Source organism: Scyliorhinus canicula, chromosome 1 (assembly GCF_902713615.1).
Source record: "Scyliorhinus canicula chromosome 1, sScyCan1.1, whole genome shotgun sequence".
In the NCBI taxonomy this organism is placed as follows: Eukaryota; Metazoa; Chordata; class Chondrichthyes; order Carcharhiniformes; family Scyliorhinidae; genus Scyliorhinus; species Scyliorhinus canicula.
Window position 1 is genome coordinate 284,128,380 of NC_052146.1, and position 27,841 is coordinate 284,156,220.

Consider the following 27,841-nt stretch of genomic DNA (forward strand, 5'->3'; position numbering starts at 1 on the left):
CCCCATTGTAGTGATGGATCGGGACGCCATCTCCGAGGCCCCGAAAAGAATCCCCGACCTCCCCCACAGCCCGAACACAACATGATAGGTTCTCCCAGCCTCCCACGCTCTCCGCACCCCCCAACACCCACGGTGGGCAACCCCAGCCCAATCACGCTCCCACAAGAAATGTCTGCTTGTCACCTTGGCACGTTGGCAGTACCTGTCCAGCTGGCAGTGCCACCTGGGCACCTTGTCATTGCTCGTCTGGCATCAGGGGGCACTCCCAGGGTGGCAGGCTGGAAGTGCCTGGGTGGCAGGCTGGCACTGCTAGGGTACCCAGGTGGCACCAGCAATGCCAGGGCACCACCCTGCCCAAAGGACACACAGCTGGGGGTCTCAGATCCCCTTGGAGACCCCCACGAGTGCCGTTTCATCTGGTCCCCGTTTGTGGCGACCAGTGCCAAACGGCGCTGGCCCAAGGTCCCTGAGACGAAGGGTTTGAATCCCAAAGCCAGAGGTACCTTGGGAATCTGCACATTATTTTAAAAATATAAACTTAGAGTATCCAATTCTTTTTATTTCCAATTGAGGGGCAATTTAGCGTGGCCAATTCACCTACCCTGCAAATCTTTTTGGCTTGTGGGGTGAGACTCATGCAAAAACGGGGAGACTGTGCAAACTCCACATGGACAGTGACCCGGGGCCAGGATCGAACCTAAGCGCCGTGAGGCAGCAGTGCTAACCACTGCATCACCGTTGCGCTCAAGGGAATCTGCACAGTAGAGTGATTCTCCCTTCCTCACCAGCCTCCTATCTTTCATAAACTTAAGCTCATCCAAAGTTTTGCTGTATATATCCTATCCGGCACTACCTCCCATTCACACACCACCCCTGTTTCTGTATTCGTCCCAAATTCTTCGATGTTCCCACGTTAAATCTCTCATTCTCACGTCCAAAACGCTTTATTTCCTCACCCTCTCGATTTTTTTTAACGTCTTCCAGTTGGACAGATGTTGTTTCAAACGTGCCAATCAGCTCACAAATTCAGGGTATGGAGAGACGCAGAATTATGTTCCAGCATTGTGGGTACACCCTATGTTGGCAAACCAGTGGTAATTGCAGGTCCTGTTCGGGGAGGCTGGTACGGGAATTGAACCGTGCTGCTGGCCTGCCTTGGTCTGCTTTAAAAGCCAGCTCTTTAGCCCTGTGCTACTAAATGTCCTTTTCATGGCTATGTACCTGGGCCACCTTATTCTACTGCCTAGAATATCTGGAACAACAGAAGTATCCAGGTCTTGCAATTTCAAGCTGCTGTAGCTTCAGCAACACAACAACAACAACCGCAGCTCATGTAGCACCTTTAGTGTAGTCAAAATCATGCCACGGCTATCGTTTGCACAATAATTGAATCCATTTGATATGTGTTGATAGTTCCTGCAAACAGCCCGTGGCATTGCACCATTCTAACAACTTCTTTCAGTTTCCCCCACAGCTTCGCCAGGCCAGTGTAGTTACCTGCGCTGCTCTTCTCCATGTTCTCCTGAAGGTACAGTCAGACATTCATCCATGTGTCCATGCAGTAACCTCAGCACATCCCCTCCCTTTAGATATCCTAACGGAAGAGAAATTTTTATTAACCCTCAATAAGCAATGGCATGAATAGCATACTGTTTTTTTGAAGAAAAAACAAACAGGCAGTTACAATAAATATCAATTTGGGCTTATGATATTCCAGTTTTTTGAGGTCTGCAGCACCTCAGTGGATATGGCTGGGCAGCAAGATAATATTAATAGTAATCTTTTTATTGTCATAAGTAGGCTTACATTAACACTGCAATGAAGTTACTGTGAAACGCCCCGTCGCCACCCTCCGGCGCCTGTTCGGATACACTAAGGGAGAATTCAGAATGTCCAATTCACCGAACAAACACCTCTTTCAGGACTAGTGGGAGGAAACTGGAGCACCCAGAAGAAACCCATGCAGACATTGGGAGAACATGCAGACCTCCGCACAGACAGTGACCAAGCCGGGAATCGAACCCGGGGTCCTGCCACTGTGAAGCAACAATGCTAACCACTGTGCTACCATGCCGCCATGATATCCTTGCAATGTGAAAAGACATTTGTTTTACTTTCACAGTCCTTGACGGTTACCACAATACCTGCAAGCTGTAAGTCTAAGATTATCCCATTGTTTTAAAAGGAGATAAAGACTACCTCTAATTATTTCAGTAAAGGGAAAATGAAGGTTTATGTGGCTCCCATTACCGATTTGCTCCTCCCCCTGAGGTGGTACCTGGAAGAACCTGGGAGATGTTGACCGTACACTCTCACCAGAGAAAATCACTGCGGATCTAAACATCAAAGCATATGAATACACACGCACGCCCATACATAGCGCCCGTGCGCACACGCATATACACACACTAAGTAGGGAAATAAAATTATTGTAACTTCTTTGAAAATTAAATTGATAATTTATCATCTGAAGGGGTATAAGAACATTCCAGGTGGTAGGATCCACGCTGTGATGGTAATAATGATAATGGTGAATATATACAGCATGTTGTTGGGGATTTTATATTAGAAAGAATTCGATAGGCCTCGATGCAGCATCACAAATACAGCTTTTAAATGAAAGTCGTGTTGATCAGTGATTAACATGGCTGTCATTCTGGCTTCAATTTCTTCTCCATCCTCCTTTACTCCCTCTGCTGAAGCTGAGTTCTCTTGTTCTACAAAATGATGCAGGATGTAGCTGATATTATTGATCATTTTTAAACCTCTGTAGGATTTCACTCATCTGTCTGCTACAGAAAACAGCATCACTATTTCATCACGTCAACTTTATGGGTAGTTGTTCTAATGAAAATCCTTTCTATTCAGTGATTCCTCGATTGCTCAAAATCCGAGATCCTTGAAATGGCGTTTGCACAGCGAGTGGGAACAAAATAAAGGCATTGAGATTGCTGGCAGGGTGTGCCCTGATATGACTTGCACATCGATGAGACATTGATGGCCTATAAGGCACTGAGGTTATCATTTCAGACCTTTTCTGACCATATTATTTAGACCCTACACGTGAAGGAAGCCTGTCACCCAATAGTGGGGGAGGCGGTGGCATAGTGGCATTGTCACTGGACTAGTTGCCCTGGGAGTCCTCAACATCGACTCTGGACCCCATGAAGTCTCATGGCTTCAGGTTAAACATGGGCAAGGAAACCTCCTGCTGATTACCACGTACCGGCCACCATCAGCTGATCAATCAGTACTCCTCCATGTTGAACACCATTTGGAGGAAGTACTGAGGGGTGGCAAGGGCACAGAGTATGCTCTAGTTGGGGGACTTCAATATCCATTACCAAGAGTGGCTGGGTAGTACCGCCACAGACTGAGCTGGCCGGGTCCTAAAGAACATAGCTGTTAGACTAGGACTGCAGCACTTGGTGAGAGAACCAACAAGAGGGAAACACAAACTTTACCTCATCTTCACCAATCTGCCTGCATCTGTCAATGATAATATCGGTAGAAGTGACCACCACATAGTCCTTGTTAGGACAAAGTCCCGCCTTCACATTGAGGATACCCTCCATTATGTTGTGTGGCACTACCACCGTGCAAAATGGGATAGATGACAACAGACCTCGCAACTGAAGACTGGGCATCTATGAGGCGCTGTGAGCCATCAGCAGCAGCAGAATTGTATTCAACCACAATCCGCAATGTCATGGCCCGGCATATCCCCACTCTATCATTACCACCAAGCCAGGGGATCAACCCTGGTTCAATGAAGAGTGCAGGAGAGCATGCCAGGAACAACATCAGGCATACTGAAAAATGAGGTGTCAACCTGGTGAAGCTACAACACAGGACTACTTGTGTGCCAAACAGCAAAAGCAGCAAGTAATAGACAGAGCTAAGTGATTCCACAACAAATAACTCAGATCTAAGGTCTGTAGTCCTGCCACACCCAAACGTGAATGGTGGTGGACAATTAAACAACTCGCTGGAGGAGGAGGCTCCACAAATATCCCCATCCACAATGGTGGAGGAACCCAGCACGAATGTGCAAATGACAAGACTGAGGCATTCACAACAATCTTCAGCCAGAAGTGCTGAGTGGATGATCCATCTTGGTCTCCTCCGGAGGTCTCCAGCATCACAGATGTCAGTCTTCAGTCAATACGATTCACTCCAGCAGCAGCAGAATTGTATTCAACCACAATCCGCAATGTCATGGAACCACAAGGTCATGCTGCAGCTGTACATAACTCTGGTGCGGCCACACCTGGAGTACTGCGTGCAGTTCTGGTCACCACATTATAGGAAGGATGTGGAAGCTTTGGAAAGGGTTCAGAGGAGATTTACTAGGATGTTGCCTGGTATGGAGGGAAGGTCTTATGAGGAAAGGCTCAGGGAATTGAGGTTGTTTTCGTTAGAGAGGAGAAGGCTGAGAGGTGACTTAATAGAGACATATAAGATAGTCAGAGGGTTAGATAGGGTGGACAGTGAGAGTCTTTTTCCTCGGATGGTGATGACCAACACGAGGGGACATAGCTTTAAATTGAGGGGTGAGAGATATAGGACAGATGTCAGAGGCAGTTTCTTTACTCAGAGAGTAGTGGGGGTGTGGAATGCCCTGCCTGCAACAGTAGTAGACTCGCCAACTTTAAGGGTATTTAAGTGGTCACTGGATAGACATATGGATGAAAATGGAATAGTGTAGGTCAGATAGGCTTCAGATGGTTTCACAGGTCGGCGCAACATCGAGGGCAGAAGGGCCCGTACTGCGCTGTAGTGTTCTATGTTCTATGTTCCACAAGATATCAAGAAATGGCTGAAGGCACTGGATACTGCAAAGGCTATGGGCCCTGATAATATTCCGGAAATAGTACTGAAGACTTGTGCTCCAGAACTTGCCACACCCCTAGCCAAGCTGCTCCAGTACAGCTAAAACACTGGCATCTACCCAACAATGTGGGAAATTGCCCAGGTGTATCCTGCACACAAGAAACAGGAAAAATCCAACCCAGCCAATTACCACCCTACCAGTCTACTCTCCATCATTAGCAAAGTGATGGAAGGAGTCATCAACAGTGATATCAAGCGGCACTTACTCAGCAATACCCTGCTCATGGACGTTCAGTTTGGGTTATGCCAGGGTCACTCAGCTCCTGATCTCATTGCAGCCTTGGTTCAAACCTGAACAAAATAGCTGAATGTGAGAGGTGAGGTGAGAGCAACTGTCCATGACTGAGTATGGCATCAAGGAGCCCTAGCTAAATTGGAATCAATGGGAATCAGGGGGAAAACTCTCTGCTGGTTGGAGTCATATCTGGCACAAAGTAAGATGGTTATGGTGGTTGGGGGTCAATCATCTCAGCTCCAGGACATCACTGCAGGAGTTCCTCAGGGTAATGTCCCAGGCCCAACCATCTTCAACTGCTTCATCAATGACCTCCCTTCCATCATAACATTAGAAGAGGGAATATTTGTGGATGACTGCACAATGTTCAGCACCATTCGCGACTCCTCACATAATGAAGCAGTCCATGTCCAAATGCAGCAAGATCAGGATAATATACAGTCTTGAGCTGAGAAGTGGCAAGTTACATTTGCACCACACAAGTGCCAGGCAATGAACATCTCCTACAAGAGAGGATCTAATCACTACCCCTTGACATTCAGTGGCGTTACCATCGCTAAATCCCCAACAATCAACATCCTGTGGGGTTACCATTGATCAGAAACTGAATTAGACTAGCCATATTAATACTGTGGCTACCAGGGCAGGTAAAAGGCTAGGGATCCTACAGTGAGTAACCCGCCTCCTGACCCCACAAAGCCTGTCCACCATATTCAAGGTACAAGTCAGGAGTGTAATGGAATACTCTCCACTTGCCTGGATGAGTGCAGCTCCAACAACACTCAAGAAGCTCAACATCATCCAGGACAAAGCAGCCCGCTTGATTGCTCCCCTTTCCACAAACATTCAAACCTTCCACCACCGACGAACAGTGGCAGGGGTGTGTACCATCTACAAGATGCACCACAGTAACACACCAAGGTTCCTAAGATTACACATTCCAAATCCACAACCACTACCATCTAGAAGGACAAGAGCAGCAGATACTTGGGAACCCCACCACCTAGAGTCGCTCACCACCCTGACTTGGAAATATATCGGCGTTCCTTCATTGTCGCTGCGGCAACATCCTGGAACTCCCTCCCTAACAGCACAGTTGGTGTACCAACACCTCAAGGACTGTACTGTTCAAGAAGGCAACTCACCACCACCTTCTGAAGGGCAACTAGGGATGGGCAATAAATGCTGGCCTAAACAGCAATGCCCACATCCCGTAAGTTAATTTTTAAAAAAGAGCTGCTACTCTCCCTCGTGCTGTTCTCTCCCTTCCATCAGGAGATAGACAAAGGTTTTACATTCGGCAAACAGGACTCTGTGTCCTGCTTGGAGCATTTGAAAACCAAAGGCTCGCTAATTGTGACCGAAATGGCTTGAAAGGATTTGGGATCAAGCTTGCTTAATGACATGGCGTCTTTCACAGCGCTGAGCAGCCTATCGCCCTCTGCTGGATCTTATCTGCAGGTCAAGGTTCCGAGATGGCATGAACTCTACCACACCCTCAACTCACGAGGCGGAGCTACAAAGGCAGGGCTCCCCAGCTGTGTCCTTGAGGCGTGTGTGGAACTGGAAAGGTATTCCCGGAGGATTCCCTGCGGGAGTTTGGTGCCTGAGGTGATAGCACATCTGCTTGTCTACCCTCTGTCTGATCCTCTCTCGCACCTCCGAATCCATGAGACCCATTGGCAGACAGCACAGAATGCCAAAGCTGGAACTCAGATTTGCCATGAGGAAGTCGCTGCCAAAGGACTCCTACATTGAGAAACTTCAAGTGGAATAACTTGATACACAGGCAGAATAAGGCAGAAAGCACTGTTTGTGAAATCAAACGAAGCAGCAAACGCTGCTGGCGAAAACACAGCTGGTCCCAGCTTTAAGAATCAAGGTTTAGATGCAACCAGCAGGATGGGCAAGAAGCACCTGTTTAATGTGCGCAAACAGTGCACGGAGAGAATAGACCGGAAAATATTGGGAATTCCTCATGGGATCAATTAGACATAGTTTGCATTAAATATGGGATGTTCGAAAGAGTCCACACATTCTTGATATTTCCAGTCTTTTTGAAATTATAGCTGCATTCAATAACACCAGAACTTGAGACCTCACAGGAAGTTAGGACATTGCAAACTCTGAACTACACAAAAGCTCACCATCATATTGCACAACATTGCGTCTTTATTGAAACTATGGCCAGTAATTTAACAAAATAATTATCCTATAGGATATGGAACCGTCTCTCCTCCTCTTTAAGTCCCTCCCTCAGGATTTTGGGAATGTCTGCAAGGCGAAGCGCAAAGTTGGGGTGAAGCAGGGGTTGTTTGGGGGGGGGGGGGAGGCATGAAGGGAGCGTGGTCAAGGCTTTACCTCAGTGGAAAAGGAAAAATACTGATAGCAAGTAAGCCTGGAGCTGATGCTAAACACCGTTAGCTTGGTCAGTTCAGTCATAAAGATATGCACAGTGGCTGGAATGAGTCACTATCTGCCATGGTGTAGGGAGGGTAGCTTGAAAGGGAAAGGGAAAATAGCAAAACATTAGTCATTTTTATCTGTGACTCGTGTAGGCGTGAGCTCCTCTTAAATACCTATGGTGAGAGGTGTTATTTGATGGTGTAATGTGTATGCGGAGTGCACTGACAGAGTATTGAGCTTATGGCATAGTTGCGGCAGTGTTACTGCAGGGGTTTTCAAACAATCTTACCTTGCGCTACTTCACTTCCAGAGCAAATTGGAGCAACACTCCAGAGAGTCTGCTGGAATGCAGCATCAACCTGTAAACTGCTACAGCCATATGACAAATGCTGCAAGGGAACAAAATCAGTTCAGCACAAGCTGCAGACTGCCCGCTCACACGTAAATATATTTTAAGAGAACACTGATCTTTTAACACACCCCATCCTTTTAAAGTAAAGGTGCAAATAACACACGTTTCAAACCGGCTTCCAGAATTTATCCTGCAGCCATTCAACCGAAGTACTTCAGTAAGATAAATACAATATCTTTTGCAGCAAGATACCTTAACAACCCATCTTTGTTTGATCTAAAAATAAAGAGAATTTAGATTTCATATAGCAATGCAGGTCATCCAGTTCCATAAGATAAGTAGGCATGACTGCACTGTTACATGTACCACAAAGCAAATCATAAACAAATATGCACCTTTCAGATAATGCATGAAAAATAAAGTCAATGATGATCAAGAATGACAGACCATTCATTATTAGAATCATAAAATTTACAGTGCAGAAGGAGGCCATTCGGCCCATCGAGTCTGCACCGTCCTTTGGAGAGAGCACCCTCCCTAAGCCCACACCTCCACCCTATCCCCGTAACCCCACCTAACCTTTTTTTTTAACATTAAGGGCAATTTAGTATAGCCAATCCACCTAACCTGCACATCTTTCAGGACTTGTGGGAGGAAACTGGAGCACCCAGAGGAAACCCGCGCAGACACGGGGAGAACGTGCAGACTCCGCACAGACAGTGACCCAAGCTGGGAATCGAACCTGGGATCCTGGAGCTGTGAAGCAACAGTGCTAACCACTGTGCTGCCTCTGTATATTTATATTAAAAACCATATTGCAATGTTTCTGCATTTCATTGATGAACTGAAATTTAGCTTCTATAAAAAGTTAAAATGGAAGATTTTATAATAATAATAGCTTATTGTCACAAGTAGGCTTCAATGAAGTTACTGTGAAAAGCCCCTAGTCGCCACATGCTGGCGCCTGTTCGGGGAGGCCAGTACAGGAATTGAACCTGCGCTGCTGGCCTTCTGCATTCAATCTTAATCGTGTGTCATGTCCTGGCCATGATTACAAATTGACTGCTCCCAACATATTTTAGCATTTTTTTATTGCCAATTACAACCCCCCCCCCCCCCTTCACAAACCCATGCAGTGATTTATTTCATTGGGGAGATGTTCCATCATCAGTCTCTTTAAAAGGCAAGCATCAAAGTCCTTACCTAACATTGCATATATTGACATTGGGATAATAAAACAGGAGTGCAAATCCGACATAAATGATATTTTTCCAACTCTAACCTAGGGTCTCTGAGGTCGAATGTACCACTGCCTGACAATGATCAGCCAACAGTGCAGGCTGATGTTCAAATATGTACGTAAGGCTTAGCTACTTAATGAGCTTAACTAGCAGTGACACTGGGAGCTGTTTTTCTCATCGTTTGAAAGCACATCAGGCGTCCATCAGGGGAAAGATTCAAGATGAAGAGAATAAAGTAAGTAGCTTACTGTCAGAAATGGAAGAAAAATGTGAACATGCCTTCTGTGATTCTGATGAACATATAAGGCTAAATTGATGGAATATTAATCAGGGAATAATTGCTTTCGAGAATTGGAATAGGAAACTTGCGATCTTTGACTCACCAGGTATCGCTCTGAGGAAATGCTGACAAGGATAAGGTCATCTCCTACCCGCACTTTTTCTCCTTCTGAACGTTGTTTGGAGGCTGGGTGTATGGTCCACCAGCAAGCCTCCCCTATGCAAACAGGAAAATTGCAACAGTTTTCTGTAAATCGATACTCTATGGTGTCTATAATTTAGCTGAACATTGCCAGTTTAACAGTAGGTTTATAAACATATGTTTTAACAGAGCTTTAGACCCAAAATGACGGTAATCTGTCAAATGTACACAGAGTGAGACAGCTAGTCAGAATCCAGACAGAACCGTACTTGTAGGAGGTCTCCCAAGGGATAGGAGGCCGCCAAGTGCTTGCCCTCTGGCAGGGTGACACCCTGGCACTGTTGGTGCCCCGTGGGCACCTTGACACCACCAGCCTGGCATTGCTAGCCTGGCACCAAGTCCATCGATACCAGCCCGGCACTGTCAAGGTACCCAGGTGACACTGCCAGCTGGCAGGGCCACTGCCAGGGTGCCAGGCTGACATTTGCCCTGCATCGGGCTCAGGGGTACCCTGTGAGGGTGTGGGGGGCCTGAGGATCCCTTTGTTTGTGAGTTGGGGCTTGAGGGGGTCAGAGGTCGCATGGGGGGTCAAGGGATCGGGACGCCATTTAAAAATGGTGTCCTGATCACTCCCTGCATTAAGCAGTTCCAGCGAGCAGAGCGCCTCAGTGCAGAAAACGGGACTAAATGCGGCCCCGGCCGCGCATTCCCTGAGGCCCCCAATCTACCTGAATGGCCGTTCGAAAGCATGGTGTTTCCCGGCACTCCGGTTAATCACACGTGCTACAGGACTGCTTCCATTCAGGTAGATCGCGCCCATGGTCTCTTTGGTACCCAATCTTTGGTGAGCCCCACCGCATTTTATCTCGAGACCTTTCTAATCTAGACAATAGTTCCCAATCACCGTGCAATTCTATCATGGAACACACATGTTTGCATTGTTACTTTTCGCTAAAATAATATGCAAATTCTTCAGCCTGCCACGTGAAAGAGATAAAAGTCAATATTTCCTTCCTTAACACATGACCGTTTGAAAGTACAATACATCCCTCAAACGTACCTGTTGTATCTTCCTGTAATCCAACGTCAAAGGCTAGTTTGTCTGTTGACGATCGAGATGTGGACAAACAACAGAGATACTTGGAAAGAAAGTACAGGACAGCAGCAGGTTAAAAATTCAGACTGGTGGTAGTCCAAATGAGAAGACAGTAGTGAATACCAGATCACTTTTCAGGAATTTCGGGTCAGTTCAAGTTAGTTGTCGTAAATTAGCTGCAGTTTCATAGCGTCCAATACCAAAAAGTTTAACAATCTTTGAAATGAACTCTTTATTAAATTGCTGGTCAATATATGAGTACCAAGAGCTCCTACGAATGCATTGTGGATATCAGACAGTCCGGCATCATCGGTTCAGTATGAATGCCCTGCAGTTGGGTTCAGCAAAGTAATTTAGATACTTTCTGTTATGAATGTGAAACTCAGATCATTTGCGGCTTCTTCTATTCAGTTAGCACAACAATGAAAGGGAGCCCGAATTCCACTTAATGTGAATTAGTTAACAGGAAGCAGTAAATGAGTAATTCTTACCATTCCACTGTAGGAGTGTCTGAGCAACACTGCGTGTCCATACAGAAGGGTCCGATGGCTTCCACTTTGAGCTGTCTGTTTAGTAAATGATGATAATGTTCAGGGTATTACATCAAATGAAGCACAGACCCAACCGCTGCAACCATTGACAATTCAATTTGCTGTTCTGCTTAGCATTCTGCAGTTAACAGAATAATCAGAATTCTGCAATATAATGCCACATCTGGCGCATGTATGAATCAATGGATATCACGCTGTGGTGCAGTCAGAATTCTGCATGAATACCGCGTTCGGTTTTGGACCTGTCAACACAGGAGGGAACTGAGGGCTGGAGGCAAAGCAGAGGAGCAATGAAGCTGACCTTCAATGTCAAGAGCCAAAGAAACTTTGCCTGTTGAGCCTCAATATACTTTAAGGAAGTGCAATGGCTGAGATTTTATTCAATCTTTGGAATGGGCATCACTGACAGAGCTGGTATTTATTGCCCAACCCTAGTTGCCACAACTGAACGGCTTGCTAGGCCATATCAGAGTGCAGCTAAAGATCAACCACACTAGGGTGGTACTGGGGCCACACCTAGGCCGAAGTAAGGGAATTGGTTTCATTCCCTAAAGGAGAGTAGAAAACCAGTTGGATTTTTATGCTAATTATGATTTTGTGGCCAATTTTACTGGTACCAACTTTTATTTGAAGGTTTTATTTTAAACTGATTTAAAACTCTCATAGTCAAATTGGGATTTGAACTCATGCTCTTTACATTATTAGATCAGTAACTTATCCACTATAATACCATACCTCCTTCTCATCCTACTCCTCCTGCTCCACCCCCTCACGTTAGGGTAAATCTGAATGCTACTTTAAGGTTTGAGAGGAGTCACATTAATAATCTGGTAAAGCACAAATTTCAAGCTTGTGTCAGGGAGTTCTTCACGTGGAACACAGTTAAAGACTTAGGTCAGGCTGGATGGACAGAAGGTCTTTTCATCATGGTTTGTGCGTTCGGACTTACGAAACCATGGTAGGCACAAACGGTGCAGCCCAGAAGAATGAGGGGAGATCGAATTGAGGTATACAAGGTGGAGTTGTAGACAGTGCGGAAGGATGTTGCAGGTTACAGAGGGACATAGATAATCTGCAGAGCTGGGCTGAGAGGTGGCAAATGGAGTTTAATGTGGAGAAGTGTGAGGTGATTCACTTTGGAAAGAATAACAGGAATGAGGAATATTTGGCTAATGGTAAAATTCTTGGTAGTGTGGATGAGCAGAGGGATCTAGGTGTCCATGTACATAGATCCCTGAAAGTTGCCACCCAGGTTGATAGGGTTGTGAAGAAGGCCTATGGTGTGATGGCCTTTATTGGTAGAGGGATTGAGTTCCGGAGCCATGAGGTCATGTTGCAGTTGTACAAAACTCTAGTACGGCCGCATTTGGAGTATTGCGTACAGTTCTGGTCGCCTCATTATAGGAAGGACGTGGAAGCTTTGGAATGGGTGCAGAGGAGATTTACCAGGATGTTGCCTGGTATGGAGGGAAAATCTTATGAGGAAAGGCTGATGGACTTGAGGTTGTTTTCGTTAGAGAGAAGAAGGTTAAGAGGTGACTTAATAGAGGCATACAAAATGATCAGAGGGTTAGATAGGGTGGACAGCGAGAGCCTTCTCCCGCGGATGGAGGTGGCTAGCACGAGGGGACATAGCCTTAAATTGAGGGGTAATAGATATAGGACAGAGGTCAGAGGTGGGTTTTTTACGCAAAGAGTGGTGAGGCCGTGGAATGCCCTACCTGCAACAGTAGTGAACTCGCCAACATTGAGGGCATTTAAAATTTTTTTGGATAAGCATATGGATGATAAGGGCATAGTGTGGGTTAGATGGCCTTTAGTTTTTTCCATGTCGGTGCAACATCGAGGGCCGAAGAGCCTGCACTGCGCTGTATCGTTCTATGTTCTATGTTCTAAGGTGCTAAAAGGTATGGATAAAGTAGACGTGGAGCTGATGCTTCCTCTTGTGGGGCATTCTAAAACGAGAGGTCACAATCTTAGAATAAGAAGTAGCAAATTTAGAACAGGTTTGAGGAAAAACTACTTCTCCCAAAGGGTTGTGAATCTGTGGAATTCGCTACCCCAGAGTGCGGTGGATGCTGGGACAGTGAGTAAATTTAATGTGGAGTTAGACTGATTTTCAATTGGTAGTGGGTTGAAGGGTTATGGAGGACAGGCAGGACAGTGGAGTTGAGGCCAGGATGGGATCATCCATGATCATATTGAGGGTGTTAGGCTCAGGAGGCTAAATTGCCGACTCCTGCTCCTAGGTCATGTTCCAGGGAGGAGATGCTCTGGCTGATTTTGCAATCCAGCTCTTAGCCTGTAATATTGTAGGTATCAGATGAGGAACATATCAGCCACGATAGAATGGTGGAGCAGACTCGAAGGGCCAAATGGTCTAATTCTGTTCCTGTATCTTCTGAACTTTCAACTTCAGTCCAAACGTAAAAAGGGCAGAAGCCCCCACCAGCCACTCTCAATACATGACAGCCGACTTCTCTTTCCACTACGTTAGCTCTTTTCTCTCCCTCTAGATGCTGCCAGACCTGCTGAGATTTTCCAGCATTTTCTCTTTTGTTTCTCTTTCCACTACAGTAGGAAGGGGTGTCAGGTAGGGTGGAGGGCAGGCAGCCCGTCTGGTCCAATCCATTTTACACTCCAGCCCAAGTTTAAAATTCTGTTCTTAGTTAAATTGTATGATCGTGCTGGAGGAATTGTTGAGCATGTTTATTTGGATGAATTAAGATGAAAAATATGTCCTATTCCACGCTGACAGCACTACCGGATACTAGGAAGAAAGGAAAGTAAACCCATTCGCCACAAAAAAGCCTTACCAAATCCCTACACCTTCTCGTGGTCAGTCCAGAACAGTAAGCTAGTGTTCATGGTCTCAATTTCAATTTTCTTCCTACGCCTGATGACGCTTGTTAGTCAACGCATAGGCCATTCGGCCATTCAAGCTTTCTCCATCGTTCAACATGATTATGGCTGATCCTCAAAGCCAAACTCCCGTACTCTCCGCAATACCCCTTGATGCCTTTAGAGTCTAGAAATCTATCTATTCCCTTCATAAATATATTCAGTGACTTGCCCTCCACAGCCTTCTGTGCTGGAGAATTGCACAGGGTCACCGCCCTCTGAGGGAAGGCGAGTCTCCTCATCTCCATCCGAAACGGCTCCAACTCTGCCTTAAAAATATTCAATGAGCCTGCTTCCACCGTTCTCAGGTTCCAAAGAGTTCTAAAGATTCTGGACCTTCTGAGAGAAAAAGATTTCTTCTCATATCCGTCTGAAATGGGGGGCCCGGATTTTTAAAGTGTTTCCCCTTTTCCACAAAAGAAAACATCCTTTCAGCATCCATTCTGTCAAGAACCCTCAGGATCTTATATGTTTCAATCACCTCTCAGGTGGATTGGCCATGCTAAATTGCCCTCAGTGTCCAAAATGGTTCGGAGGGGTTACGGGGACAGGGTGGAAGTGAGGGCTTAAGTGGATCGGTGCAGACTCGATGGGCCGAATGGCCTCCTTCTGCACTGTATGTTCTGTGTTCTAATATCCAATAATAAAACAAGTGGAGATTTAGCAGCTTCTAACTCCATGGTTATCAATCCGCCTATCAATAAAGTTCACTATTTCAAACTAGTGGCTGGAATTTTCCACCGCTGCCCCCTCCCATGGTGGGTTTTCAGGTGGTGGAGGTGACCCACCATTGATCAGTGGGTTCCCCGGCGGCCCAGCCGGAGAGCCATGGAATATCTCATTGCCTTCGCCAGGACCGTAAAACCCCGCCACCGGCCAATAGCAGGCCACCCCCACTACCGGCGCGGAGGTGGGGTGGTGCTGGAAAATCCTTTCCAGTGCAATGTGTCAAAAGGTTTTTCAAAAGTGGGAGTTGGGTTCTTGGGCACACATCTTGTTACAAGTGTTACAACAGGGACCTAGATGAAGGTCAACCGTGATTCAGTATTTTACAACGACCATGTAATAGTGAGAGTACAAAAGAGGTTACAGTGACATATAAACCACCACCGGTAACATAATTGGATTTACCAAGATGGGAGAAAGTCAAGAGATTAAAAAAATTAATCATCTGGATTTCCAAATAATCGTATTCTATTCAGCTTTGAATATGCTCCAAATCGGTAATTTTCAGCTGTCCTCTTCACCTGCTCCCCTATTTTCTGTGGATCAAGCCCATAGCTTCAAGTGTGCCACCATCAAAGCTTTCTGGCCATATTTTACATTCTGCCAACAATCCTTTTCCTGAGATTCCAAAGTTGCAAAGCACACAACAATGTGAGAGGCAGCGGTGGGGTATACTGTCAGCCACCCTGGCTATTACACAGACACCAAGAATGGTGACCTGGCAATTGGCTGATCTGGCAAAAGGTGGTTGTCTGGAATGAGCATGATACATTAAAGGTGAGTGCTACGGATGCTGACTGTGCTTGGTGAGAGCTGTCAGTGTGGTGAGCCTTGGCTGCAGATCTGGCTGTTGCACCAAATAGAGTTCCACTAAAAGATGCATCAAGGGCGAGCCACACAAGCACGAGAAAGTAATCGAATGATGTGTCGATAGAGTTAGATAAAGGAGGCTCATGTGCAGCATAAATGCCAGCAGGGACTAGTTGGAACCTTCACTCTGTTTCTGTGCAGTGTATTGTCTGTAATTCATGATTGAAGCGCAGCCGCTTCCGAAAGAGCACCTGGGAAAGTGAATCATGCATCTACAGATCCTGCTGGATGAGAGGTTCCACAGTGATTGGACTTTCCCCTGGTTATTCTGGCTTCAGATGGCCTCAAGCTGCTCCTCTCCCTCCAGCACATAAATCAGGTGAACTGGGGTCCCACAGTGGGAAGCCCTTTGCGCCGTTTTCAGATCATAGCTCAGTAATTCTCTTGGAAGAAGAATGCTTTCCAAGGGTCATGCCATTATGTAAGGGGAGGCTTCCCGAGTACAAAAGGAAATAAAAATTGCAATACCTGCAGTTGCTCTCAATATTTGGATAAAATTCTCCACTGCCTATCTGAGTGAGCTGTGCCCTTTTGACAAAGCATTTTTTCCCTAATGAATGGAACTTGGGAAATTGCATCCTTTAAACAAATGCTTATGTTTTCAAGGAGAGAAGAGAACGGAGAATTGAAGTGCTGCAATTTAGGACAGGTGACTTATCACATAAATCAGCTCTGTCATGATACCTGGCCCTGCAGCGACATAGATCCATAGAATCCATAGAACACCTACAGTGGGGCAGCACGGTGGCCTAGTGGTTAGCGCAACCGCCTCACGGCGCTGAGGTCCCAGGTTCGATCCCGGCTCTGGGTCACTGTCCGTGTGGAGTTTGCACATTCTCCCCGTGTCTGCGTGGGTTTCGCCCCCACAACCCAAAAATGTGCAGAGTAGGTGGATTGGCCACGCTAAATTGCCCCTTAATTAGAAAAAATAATTGGCTAATCTAAATTTAAAAAAAAAAAAGAACACATACAGTGCAGAAGGAGGCCATTCGACCCATCAGGTCTGCACCGATGTTGCCCGACATGCTTCCACAACTCTGAAATTCAAGGTCAGCAAGTCTAAACATATAGACATAAAGCAACTTATATGTAAAAGTACGCTGACCTCAAAAAATGGGATAATGCCATAATCCGAGAGCTAACTGGTGTCAGTGGCCCTGAGACTCCTCTCTGCTACAGTGACTGGGGCAGGAGCCCAACAAAACCCGCCAAGAAGCAGCGTAAATGCTCACTTCCAGCTGTTAATGCTATTTTCTAGGTGCTGCAATAGTCTCCCGCCAAAGTTAGAATGGGAAACTGAGAAAGCCGATTACGGAAAGGGTGACCTGGCCTTCAGCAAAGTATAATGCTCGTGTTTCAGCCGAAGAATAACATTTAAAAAAATCTATCTTTATAAATAAAACTGTAAACTGTACAGATTGTTGGTGACTTCAACAGGCAGACTCACTGAATTTCTTGAGCAAATTCTGACTGTATAGAGGAGCATCTAATCTTATAACATATGTAATGATGTACAACAAATCTCATTGGAAGAAATATCATAAATCAATTGAAGGTAATATAACATCACGGGCACGATTCAGCAGCTGTTCACCGATCGGGGGCCATTTTGATCGGCAGCCCCGATCTTCCGACCCCTTTTCAGACCCTGCCCACTTGATAAAATCTCCCCTCCACTCTTCCCCCAATCTTGGCGAGGTTCCTGGGAATCCACCCCCGCTCACTCCCCTTTAAAACTACGTCCGCTGTGGGGAGCGTGTAGCGCTATTCAACTTTGCTTTGTTTTTGGCCTTGGTGAGTTTCTCTCCACCTAGGCCGCACTTAGATTTCCTGCTGGTGATCTGATCTCGCCAGCAGGAACATCTGTTCGCTGATGGGGGGGGGGGGGCATTGTGATTGGCAATTCCGGTCTTTTAACCCCCCACCCACTTTCAGTCCCTCCCCGCTTTAAAAATATTTTTATTCTCCTCCTTTTTCACATTTTCTCCCAGATTTACACCCACCAACAATAAACAATAATCTTAACCAATGCAATGTCAACCCCCATATCAGCAACAACAATCTCATCCTCCAGGTCACCATTTTTGGTGTCTTTATAATACTAAGGGTGCCTTACAGTATACTCCCACCCTCCCACCAAACCCCCAAACAACTGCCCGCATGTCAACATAAACAAATAACAAAAAAGGACTCAAGAATAACCCATAGTCACCATTAACACATACAGTCCCTACACCCGGGGGACCAGGGAGAGGGTATTGGGAGACTCCCCTTCAAGCGAGCAGGAAAGAGCTTTAGGTACTTAGGGGTGCAGGTGGCAAGGAACTGGGGGACCCTCCACAAGTTGAACTTTTCCAGGCTGGTGGAACAGATGGAGGAGGAATTTAAGAGGTGGGACATGGTACCGTTGTCGCTGGCGGGGAGGGTGCAGTCAATCAAAATGACGGTCCTCCCAAGGTTCTTGTTTTTATTTCAGTGCTTGCCCATCTTCCTCCCTAGGGCCTTCTTCAAAAAGGTGACGAGTAGCATCATGAGCTACGTGTGGGCGCATGGCACCCCAAGGGTGAGGAGGGTCTTTTTGGAGCGGAGCAGGGACAGTGGAGGGCTGGCACTGCCCAATCTCTCGGGGTACTACTGGGCGGCAAATGTGTCAATGGTGCGCAAGTGGGTGATGGAAGGGGAGGGGGCAGCTTGGAAACGAATGGAGAGGGCGTCCTGTGGCAACACAAGCCTGGGGGCCCTAGTAACGGCACCATGGCCGCTCCCCCCCACGAGGTACACCACGAGCCCGGTGGTGGCGGCCACCCTCAAGATATGGGGGCAGTGGAGGCGACATAGGGGGGAAATGGGAGGTCTGTTGGCGGCGCCAATAAGAGGGAACCATAGATTCATCCCGGGGAACATCGACGGGGAATTTCAGAGCTGGTACAGGGTGGGCATACGGCAGCTGAAGGACCTGTTTATAGAGGGGAGGTTTGCGAGCCTGGGAGGGCTGGAGGAGAAGTTTGAGCTCCCCCCGGGAAACATGTTCAGATATTTACAAGTGAAGGCATTTGCTAGGCGGCAGGTGGAGGGGTTTCCCCTGCTCCCCAGTAAGGGGGCGAGTGATAGGGTGCTCTCGGGGGTCTGGGTCGGAGGGGGGAAGATATCAGACATCTACAAGATAATGCAGGAGGCGGAAGCAGCATCGGGGGAGGAGCTGAAAGCCAAGTGGGAAGGGGAGCTGGGAGAGCAGATAGAAGACGGGACGTGGGCGGATGCACTGGAGAAGGTCAACTCTTCCTCCTCGTGTGCGAGACTGAGCCTCATTCAATTTAAGGTGCTGCATAGAGCTCACATGACGGGGACAAGGATGAGCCGGTTCTTTGGGGGTGAGGACAGGTGTGTCAGATGTCTGGGAAGCCCAGCGAACCATGTGCATATGTTCTGGGCATGTCCGGTGCTGGAAGGGTTCTGGAAGGGGGTGGCAAGGACGGTGTCGAAGGTGGTGGGGTCCAGGGTCAAACCAGGATGGGGGCTTGCGATCTTTGGGGTCGGGGTAGAACCGGGGGTACAGGAGGCTAGGGAGGCCGGAATACTGGCCTTTGCGTCCCTAGTGGCTCGACGAAGGATATTAATTCAATGGAAGGACGCGAGGCCTCCAAGCGTTGAAACTTGGATTAACGATATGGCTAGCTATATTCAGCTAGAAAGGATCAAATTTGCCCTGAGAGGGTCGGTACAGGGATTCGCCAGGCGGTGGCAACCTTTCCTTGACTTTTTAGATCAGAGATAGACGTTCGGGGTCGTGGCAGCAGCAACCCGGGGGGGGGGGGGGGGGGGGAGGGGGGGGGGGGGAGGGAGGGGGGGGGAGGGAGGGGGGGGGGCAGCAAGGGTCGTGGGGGGACACGCACGACTGTAACGCGGGCAAGCCTGCTCGCTGCTCATGTCTGAAACTGTAGGCTGCCTTGGTTGTTAAGGTTGCCTGGGGGGGGGGGGGGGGGGGGGAGGACTGGTGCGCGCGAGAGGGCGGGCGAGGGAGGGACATTTGCCTAGAGGGATTGTGTTGTAAATAATTTAAAAATTAGTAGGGGTAAATGTCTGTATGGAAAAACTCTTTCAATAAAAAATTATTTAAAAAAAACACATACAGTCCCGCTCCCCCCAACCCCGCCCTAATGTTTGAGGTAATCCAATTTTCGAATGTGCATAATGAATAACGCCCACGAATTGTAAAACCCCTCCATCCTTCCCCTCAGTTCAAATTCCAGCAGACACCCCCGCTACGCCAGGGCACAGGGTGGAGAGGTTGATCTCCATTCCAACAGAATCTGCCTTCGGGCGATCAATGAGGCGAAGGCTACAACATCTGCCTCCGTGCCCGTTTCCAACCCCCAGCAGATCCGACATCCCGAATAGCCTCCCAAGGGCCCGGGTCCTGTTTCACGTGCACCACTTTAGAAATTACCTTAAAAATCTCCTTTCAGTAATCCTCCAACTTTGGACAGGACCAAAACATATGATCGTGGTTTGCCCGCAACGTTCACACACATCTTCAACCTCCTCAAAGAGCCGGCTCATCCCCCACTGGTGAAGTGTGCTCTATATAACCACCTTCAGCTGTATCAGCCCCAACCTCGTGCATGAGGTGGAGGCGTTCAGCCTCCGGAGCACCTCACACCAGAACCCCTCCTCCATTTCCTCTCCCAACTCTTCCTCCCACTTTGCCTTGATCCCATCCAACGGTGCCATCTCCTCTTTCAAAGTAGACCCTTGAACTGCCGACACTACCCCCTTCCCTTCCCCGCTTGATTGACCCCCATCTGGCCTCCCACGGCCAACGTTGGCGGGACCCCGGAAAACTCCTCTCATTACCCCCCCTCTAATTGGCAGGGCTCCCAGAAGGACCGGCCCGTGACAATGCCAATGTCAGGCATGGCCAGCCTGGCACCACCACCCAGGCACCCTGGCTGTGGTTGGGTGGCACTACGAGGGTGCCAGGCGTGCAGGGTACCACCCTTCCCTGTCCCGGACCACCCTGGGGCCTCCAATTGCCTACAAGACCCCCCCCAGGTGCCGTTATGCCTAGTCCAGATTTGTGCGGAACAGTACTAAACGGCATCTCTGGCAAGGTCTCTCAGGCATGGCCGGTGGGTCCCGCGCACCGTGTGAATCTGGCGCCTGGGTATTTAAGTGAGCCGTTAGGCTCTTTTAATTATGCAGATCTGGAACCTGACCACCGCCAGGCAGAGCGAGGCGGGTGACTCGTGATCGGCCTGGTGCCTGGCTCGAAGTCCGTTTTGGGGCTCTCGTGCGATTTGCCCATTTCAGGGTGACTGAATAGCACCCCACATCTAAAATAAATAGCTAAAATCCGAACCAAGTAGATGCCATGTTTGACTTGTGAAAGTGTGCATCTTGATATTGATGGTTCAGCCAAACAAAAATACATAATTAGTCCATCTCTCCTCAAATCCAATGGTGATGGTGTGTTGTAATCTGGAACTATGGATGGTAATGGTCGAGGCTCCAACATTCTTTCCATTACATGGTCGACAGGGAATCTCTCCTGCTCTTGTCAACTGCCATTGGCATGTGCAGGTTGATACTGTTATCACCAGTCCCCAGGGGGGATTCCCCAAATTTGTTAATTTTGGGGCCTCACGGTAGCATGGTGGTTAGCATCAATGCTTCACAGCTCCAGGGTCCCAGGTTCGATTCCCGGCTGGGTCACTGTCTGTGTAGAGTCTGCACGTCCTCCCCGTGTGTGCGTGGGTTTCCTCCGGGTGCTCCGGTTTCCTCCCACAGTCCAAAGATGTGCGGGTTAGGTGGATTGGCCATGCTAAATTGCCCATAGTGTAAGGTTAATGGGGGGATTGTTGAGTTACGGGTTACGTGGGTTTAAGTAGGGTGATCATTGTTCGGCACAACATCGAGGGCCGAAGGGCCTGTTCTGTGCTGTACTGTTCTATGTTCTAGACATGATCCTTCATTTTGTTACCGTCTGGCTGAGATACCCCAAAATTGTTATGCCCCGGGTGAGAAGGGATGAACTGGCTCCCTTTCTTTATTCATCTCCTTCTGCTGGTCATAGTAAGATTAATCGAAAGATTAATGTAAAAGGATCCATCCTTTGCGGATCCCTTTCCCAGTCCCCATATTTACGTTTTAAATCGAGCCAGTTTAACCAGACTATCTTGATTAAACACAGAGTAAATTTAGTAAATACTAAAGGCAATAAAATTATACAACACAGGCAGATATATTCATACAGATTAAAAATGAGAATTGAGTCACAAGTAAGTGAGCGGAATTCTATTTCTAAAAATGGCAAAGTGGCAGGTTATGACTGAAAATCACTGTGTTTCTCTCCAGAAACACAGCCAGGTTTTCTGACCAGATCTTCTGATACTCTGTCAAAAGAAAATTGGTGGGCATGGAGCAGGGCCTGGTAGATGAAGCCCGGCTACATGAAGATCGTGCGCCAATCTGCAAGAAATATAGGGCACGATCTTCCAGCCAAGCTGCACCGCAAAAGCAGCTCACCGCAGCGCAGCGTGGCCGGTGAAATCCGGGAGGCCCCGCTCCTGGGATCCACCTGGCTCGCAACGCCGCACAATGGGCAGTATCATTTTTTGGCAAATATACATATTAGAGTGACGCAGTAAGCCTTACTGTAATGTGCGATTCCCGAAGTACCTGAGACTTTGGGATTCAATCCCTTTGCTTCGGGGACCTCAGGTGAGTGCCATTTGGTACTGGTCCCCACAAATGGGCACCGGATGGAACTTGTGGGGGTCTCCGAGGGGATCGGAGACCCCCAGCTGTGTGTCCTTTGGGGGAGGGTGATGGGATAGCACTGCTGGTGCCACCTGGGTACGCTGGCACTGCTAGCCTACCACCTGGGTGCTGGTTAAGGTGCCACTGCCAGCTGGCACATGCCCCCAATGGAGAAGGGTTACCTCCTGGCAGGAGGAACTGCCTGGATGCCAGGGACAATGCCCTGCCTCAACCCCAGAGCCTCCACGTGTCTCTGGCATAGTCAGGATGACTGGTTTTGTTTTTTCGAAAATGAGTAGTGAATCGCGCTAGCATGGCATCATTCCATTGGGTGTGGGGGGACATTCCACGGGGCTGGACACTATCGTGTAAAGCCGTGCAACTATTTTAGAATCCATTCAAATTCATGGTTATCAGGCTCACGCGCAACCTGATCACGTCTCGGGCGGGGGGGGGGGAGCAGGGAAAATCTCAAACTCTATGGGGCAGCAGGGTAGCATGGTGGTTAGCATAAATGCTTCACAGCTCCAGGGTCCCAGGTTCGATTCCCGGCTGGGTCACTGTCTGTGCGGAGTCTGCACGTCCTCCCCCTGTGTGCGTGGGTTTCCTCCGGGTGCTCCGGTTTCCTCCCACAGTCCAAAGATGTGCGGGTTAGGTGGATTGGCCATGCTAAATTGCCCATAGTGTCCTAATAAAAGTAAGGTTAAGGGGGGGTTGTTGGGTTACGGGTATAGGGTGGATATGTGGGTTTGAGTAGGGTGATCATGGCTCGGCACAACATTGAGGGCCGAAGGGCCTGTTCTGTGCTGTACTGTTCTATGTTCTATGTTCTTATGGCCCTCTTGCAAGATTTAGCGGCTGGAACAGGATTTGCACCTGCAGCAAATAGTCCTGAAAATCACGCCCACTAAGTTAAAATCGAACGGTAAAAATGGTGAGTACCCAGGTTCACTCCAGGCCCTGGGTCACTGTCCATGTAGAGTTTGCACATTCTCCCCGTGTCTGCATGGGTCTCACCCCCACAACCCAAAAGATGTGCAAGGATTGGCCGCGCTAAACTAAATAAAAAATAAAAATGAAAGATATATGAACCAGTCCTTCCTTCGCAAGGAGTAGATGATTGAGCGTTGTGGCCATTGTGATTTGAGATTACAGTAGGCACCGACTTCAGCAGGGAGGGGCAGGAGAGGCAGGAGGATGGGTGGAGTGGACCAGAACAGGGGAGGGAGGACCATCGGGAAAGGGGCTAAGGTGGAGCAGAGGCTGGCCAGGGAAAGAGGGGAAGGGTGGAGCAGAGGCAGGACTGGGGAGGGAGGACCAATGGAGAAGGCAGGAGCAGAGGCAGGACCAGCGGTGAAGGATGAGAGTCTGTCCAGGGAAGATAGACAGACTATCAGAGGAAGGATGGGTGGGAGTAAGGGAATGCGAAGGGCCAGGGATGTGGGATGTACACAATGGCCTTGTTTGCTGGGGCTGGGACTCCTGTGGTTGGGTAGAGTAGGCACTTTCCAGGCGGGGATGATGGTAGAGATGGTTCTAGAGGACAGGATCAGTGCTGTGTACAATGGAGTCCTGAAGGTTGAGTGAGAGTACTGGGCAGCAGAGGAAGCAGTCACAGTGAAGGCAAGTATAGGATATGTTAGGGTGGCAGGTCCAGGGAAATAGTTGGGTAGCTGAAGGTTTTATGGGGTGGATGGGGTCACTGAAACTGATGTAACAGGCATTCTTTGATGGTCCAAGGCCTAGAAGGTGCCGGCCTAATAAGGGTCTCCTGGTCAGATGAAAACAAACCATCCTTGGCCTGATTTGCTGGAGGTCATGTGTTCACTGGCAGAAGGGAGGGTGGAGTTGCAGGGACCACCCTTGGAGAATCCTGTGAGGAAGCCACCGGGATGCCTGGCTGGTGTTCCTGTTCCCTGTGCGTATCTGGTGGCACCTTTCTGACTCCTTGAGGAGAAGGGGCATATGGAGGTGGAGGTGAACCATGCACACCTTGCCTAGCCACTGCTGCACTGCACACATAGCCAGAGAGTGATGGACTGCAGGTTTGAGCACATATCCGGCAGCCACTGTGTGTTCTGTTAAGTCAGTTGCCACTCTTTCCAAGGATGCAGCCAAGTATTTGAATGCCGGAGCCACAACATCAGACAGAACATGGACGGCACGGTAGCACAGTGGTTAGCACCGTGTCTTTACAGCTCCACGCCGCAGGTTTGATTCCCAGCTTGGGTCACTGTCTGTGCGGCCTCTGCACGTTCTCCCTGTGTCTGTGTGGGTTTCCTCTGGGTGCTTCAATTTCCTCCCACAATTCAAAGATGTACAGGTTGGGTGGATTGGCCATGCTAAATTACCCTTAGTGTCAAATAAGGCTTAGGTTAGGTTACTGGGTTGCGGGGAGGAGTGGAGGTGTGGGCTTTGGAAGGGTGCTCCAAGGACCGGTGCAGACTCGATGGGCTGAATGGCCTCCTTCTGCACTGTAAAGTCTATGATTCTATGACTCTTCCAGCCTTCAGTGTGGTCCGCATATGGCCTCTGGAATTTTTGCCGAATGTTCCCCTGCCTCTCTCTGCATCTCCCTCAGGTCACTTATGGCCCGGCCCAGAGGCTTGTCTTCTGCACGGGGCTTAGCAGAGGGCTCTCCAGCAGTCAGAGACCTCTGCTATCATTGCCAGCTTTGGACAGATGTTTGGGAGGTGCCCGCCAGATTGTGACCCCGAGCCTATTCTCGAGCGTGCACCCACCAGGCTGAATGTCTCTGCGTTGGTGGAGGGGGCAGGTGATTGATGTGATGGTGCATCCTCTTGAGGCCTCTGAGGCAACATCCCCAGAGGCGCGATTGGGGTTGGTGCTGTGGCTGGTCTCCCGTATCGGCCTTCCCCTTTCCTGCTGGTAACTGGAGTAGAGAAAAGAAAGATGTAGTGAATGCCTCAGCAGGCTCCGTTATTAAAGCGCTGACAACTGCAGACTGGCTCCCTGGGGGGAGGCCTATCTCACCTTCAGCACAGCCTAGATCGGTGGCCTCCTCCTTGAAAGGGGTGAGCCCTGGCCCACTCCCTCCTGGCCCACTCCCTCCTGCAGAGGATAAATAATTGATTGTCATCCCAATGTACAGTTTAGGAGCATGCTCCCCATGGCAGCTTCTGAGCTCTCCCTTAGGAAGTGATTAACAAACAGGATGTCCTGCAACTGATAGAAGATCGAGAGCATGAAGTGGCTGCCACAAATCCAATGCCCATGCCCCATCCGCTGCTGAGTCCTGGAACTCAAGCCCTGTCTGACATCCCTGTGCACTCTCACACTTACACTGCCTGATGCCCTCATGAAAGTTAGTTCGCGGTGAGCACACAGTGCCACTTACCCTGGCGGAGCACAACAGATCATTCATCCTTTTTCTGTGCTGCTGGGCTCCAGTGGGTCCCGTGGGCACTAACCTCCGTTACCATCCCCACCCGAGCCGCCATGATCAGACGGGAGGTCCTCCTGCTGCCATCCCTGGGCAACAGTGGCACCTGCCGTACCTGGATAACCTGGAGGAGAACTTGCAGTGAGGCTTCGCTGAACTGTAGAATACACAACTGCTCTGTGAGATACTGTCTGTGAGGCAGAGAATCCGGATTTCCTGGCCTGCAGTGAATGAATTGCTGTCCGGGTGCCCTTTAAATATGGGGCCCAGACCTATACTCCCCAGGAGGTAACGGCGAGGACTTCTTCCCCAACCCGCTGCGGGAATTGGCAAGGTGTTCGCAGATGCCTATGTAATGAGCTGAAAAGTGCAAGATCGCAGGTGGTCAGCTGTCAGCAGAAAGCGCTCTCTCTTCCACAACCGCAACTAAACTTAGAATCCAGAACAGAAGATTCTGGTCCTGGGGTGGCACTCAAACCAAAGCTTCTGGTCCAGAGGCAGGACCGCTACCCACTGCGCCACAAGACACTCGCCAAATCCAAACAGCTTACTGCAATACCAACATATCCTCATTTGTTGAGATGGACACCTTTCAGGGTTTTGCTGATGGAAGACTAGTTTGGAAAGCTAACCGCAGTTCCTGCAAGCTAATTGCTGCACAATTTCTCAGTCACACACATAGCACTGAACTCTTTTGATGGCTTCACCTTGGCGTGCGTGCAGCGAGGAAATAACCTAGCACAGCACTCATGCTCGATTAGAGTTTGCATTAATGCTGGGATAGTAATCAAACTCATAATTAGATGCAACACTTTGAATTGGTTTTGTGCTCACTTCCATCTGAATTACATACTGCTTGATTTCTAAATTAAGTAGTTCTGAGCAATGCTGTAAGTGTTGATTTGAATGCAATGAAGAAACAGTTGGCTAAATAACATTGCGTTGATCACAACACTACTCCATCGGTTGGTTCGGTAGAATACTAACTAGGGAGAAGTATTAGTCGCACCTGGACAAATTCTATACAGCAAATTGTGACTTGGACATCAATTAAATTCTGAATGGCAAACATTCCTGGTTGGTTGGTTTAAATCACAAACAAAACAAAAACCAGATCTATGTCGGGCCCTGGTGTTGTTCAGACTTCTTGATTTCAGCAAAATGAACATACATAGGACATGCACAAAATTGACATGTGCTTAAATCAGTCAATGCTGCATGCCAGCTAACCCTCCGTCATGTAACACATGTGCCAACACAGATTCAAGTCCCTGGCTGAGGGCTCCTCAGTCTCCTGTTTGTAAATTACCTCTCGCATTGGAATTTCATGCCAATCGAGTGGTTGAGGGATTGGAGCTTAGTGGGGGTGGGGGAGGAGGATGGTGGGGGCAGGGGTGTGGCGGGGTGGGGGAGGGATATTGTGGGGGTTGGGAGGGGCATGGTGGGGATGGAGGGCATGGTGGGGCCATTGGGGGAGGGCCATGGTGGGGATATGGGAGGGGCATGTTGGGGATGTGGGAGGTGTGGTGATCGTAGATCTGAGTAGATGCAATACAACTGAGCAAGCACTAGAGGGAGCACGGGAGAGCTATATATACACAGGGACAGGAAGTGAGGACACACTTCACGGAAGGCAGAACTGATAGCAGGACACAGAGACAAGCAGGCAGCATTTGAGGTAGCCGTAAGTTAAGATCTGAAGAGAGAACAAATTCAAAATAAAGCATCTTCTCCAACTTTGAGACTACGAGCTTTACTAAGACACGAGGAACAACACAGGAGGGGCATGGTGGGGATGTGGGAGGGGCATGGTGGGGATGTGGAAGGGGCATGGTGGGGATGTGGGAGGGGCATGGTGGGGATGTGGGAGGGGCATGGTGGGGATGTGGGAGGGGCATGGTGGGGGCATTGGGGGAGGGGCATGGTGGGGATGTGGGAGGGGAATGGTGGGAATGTGGGAGGGGCATGGTGGGGGCATTGGGGGAGG

General features: G+C 48.6%; 1 protein-coding gene across 3 annotated transcripts in view; it reads right to left on the reverse strand.

Moving 5' to 3' along the window:
* The window catches only part of ryr2a (ryanodine receptor 2a (cardiac)), a 936,900-nt gene that overhangs the window by 561,934 nt on the left and 347,125 nt on the right, over positions 1-27,841 (reverse strand). For 2 of the 3 annotated variants that reach the window (XM_038814304.1, XM_038814294.1), the window contains exons 1-5: positions 11,136-11,269; positions 10,609-10,687; positions 9,511-9,623; positions 7,824-7,923; positions 1,498-1,594 (exon numbers count right to left, since the gene is read on the reverse strand). In XM_038814304.1, the coding sequence (XP_038670232.1) occupies positions 1,498-1,594; positions 7,824-7,923; positions 9,511-9,623; positions 10,609-10,687; positions 11,136-11,138 (392 nt within the window). In that variant the 5' untranslated portion in view covers positions 11,139-11,269. Of the gene's footprint in view, positions 1-1,497; positions 1,595-7,823; positions 7,924-9,510; positions 9,624-10,608; positions 10,688-11,135; positions 11,270-27,841 lie in introns of those variants that run through there. The other variant, XM_038814319.1, reaches the window with a different exon arrangement.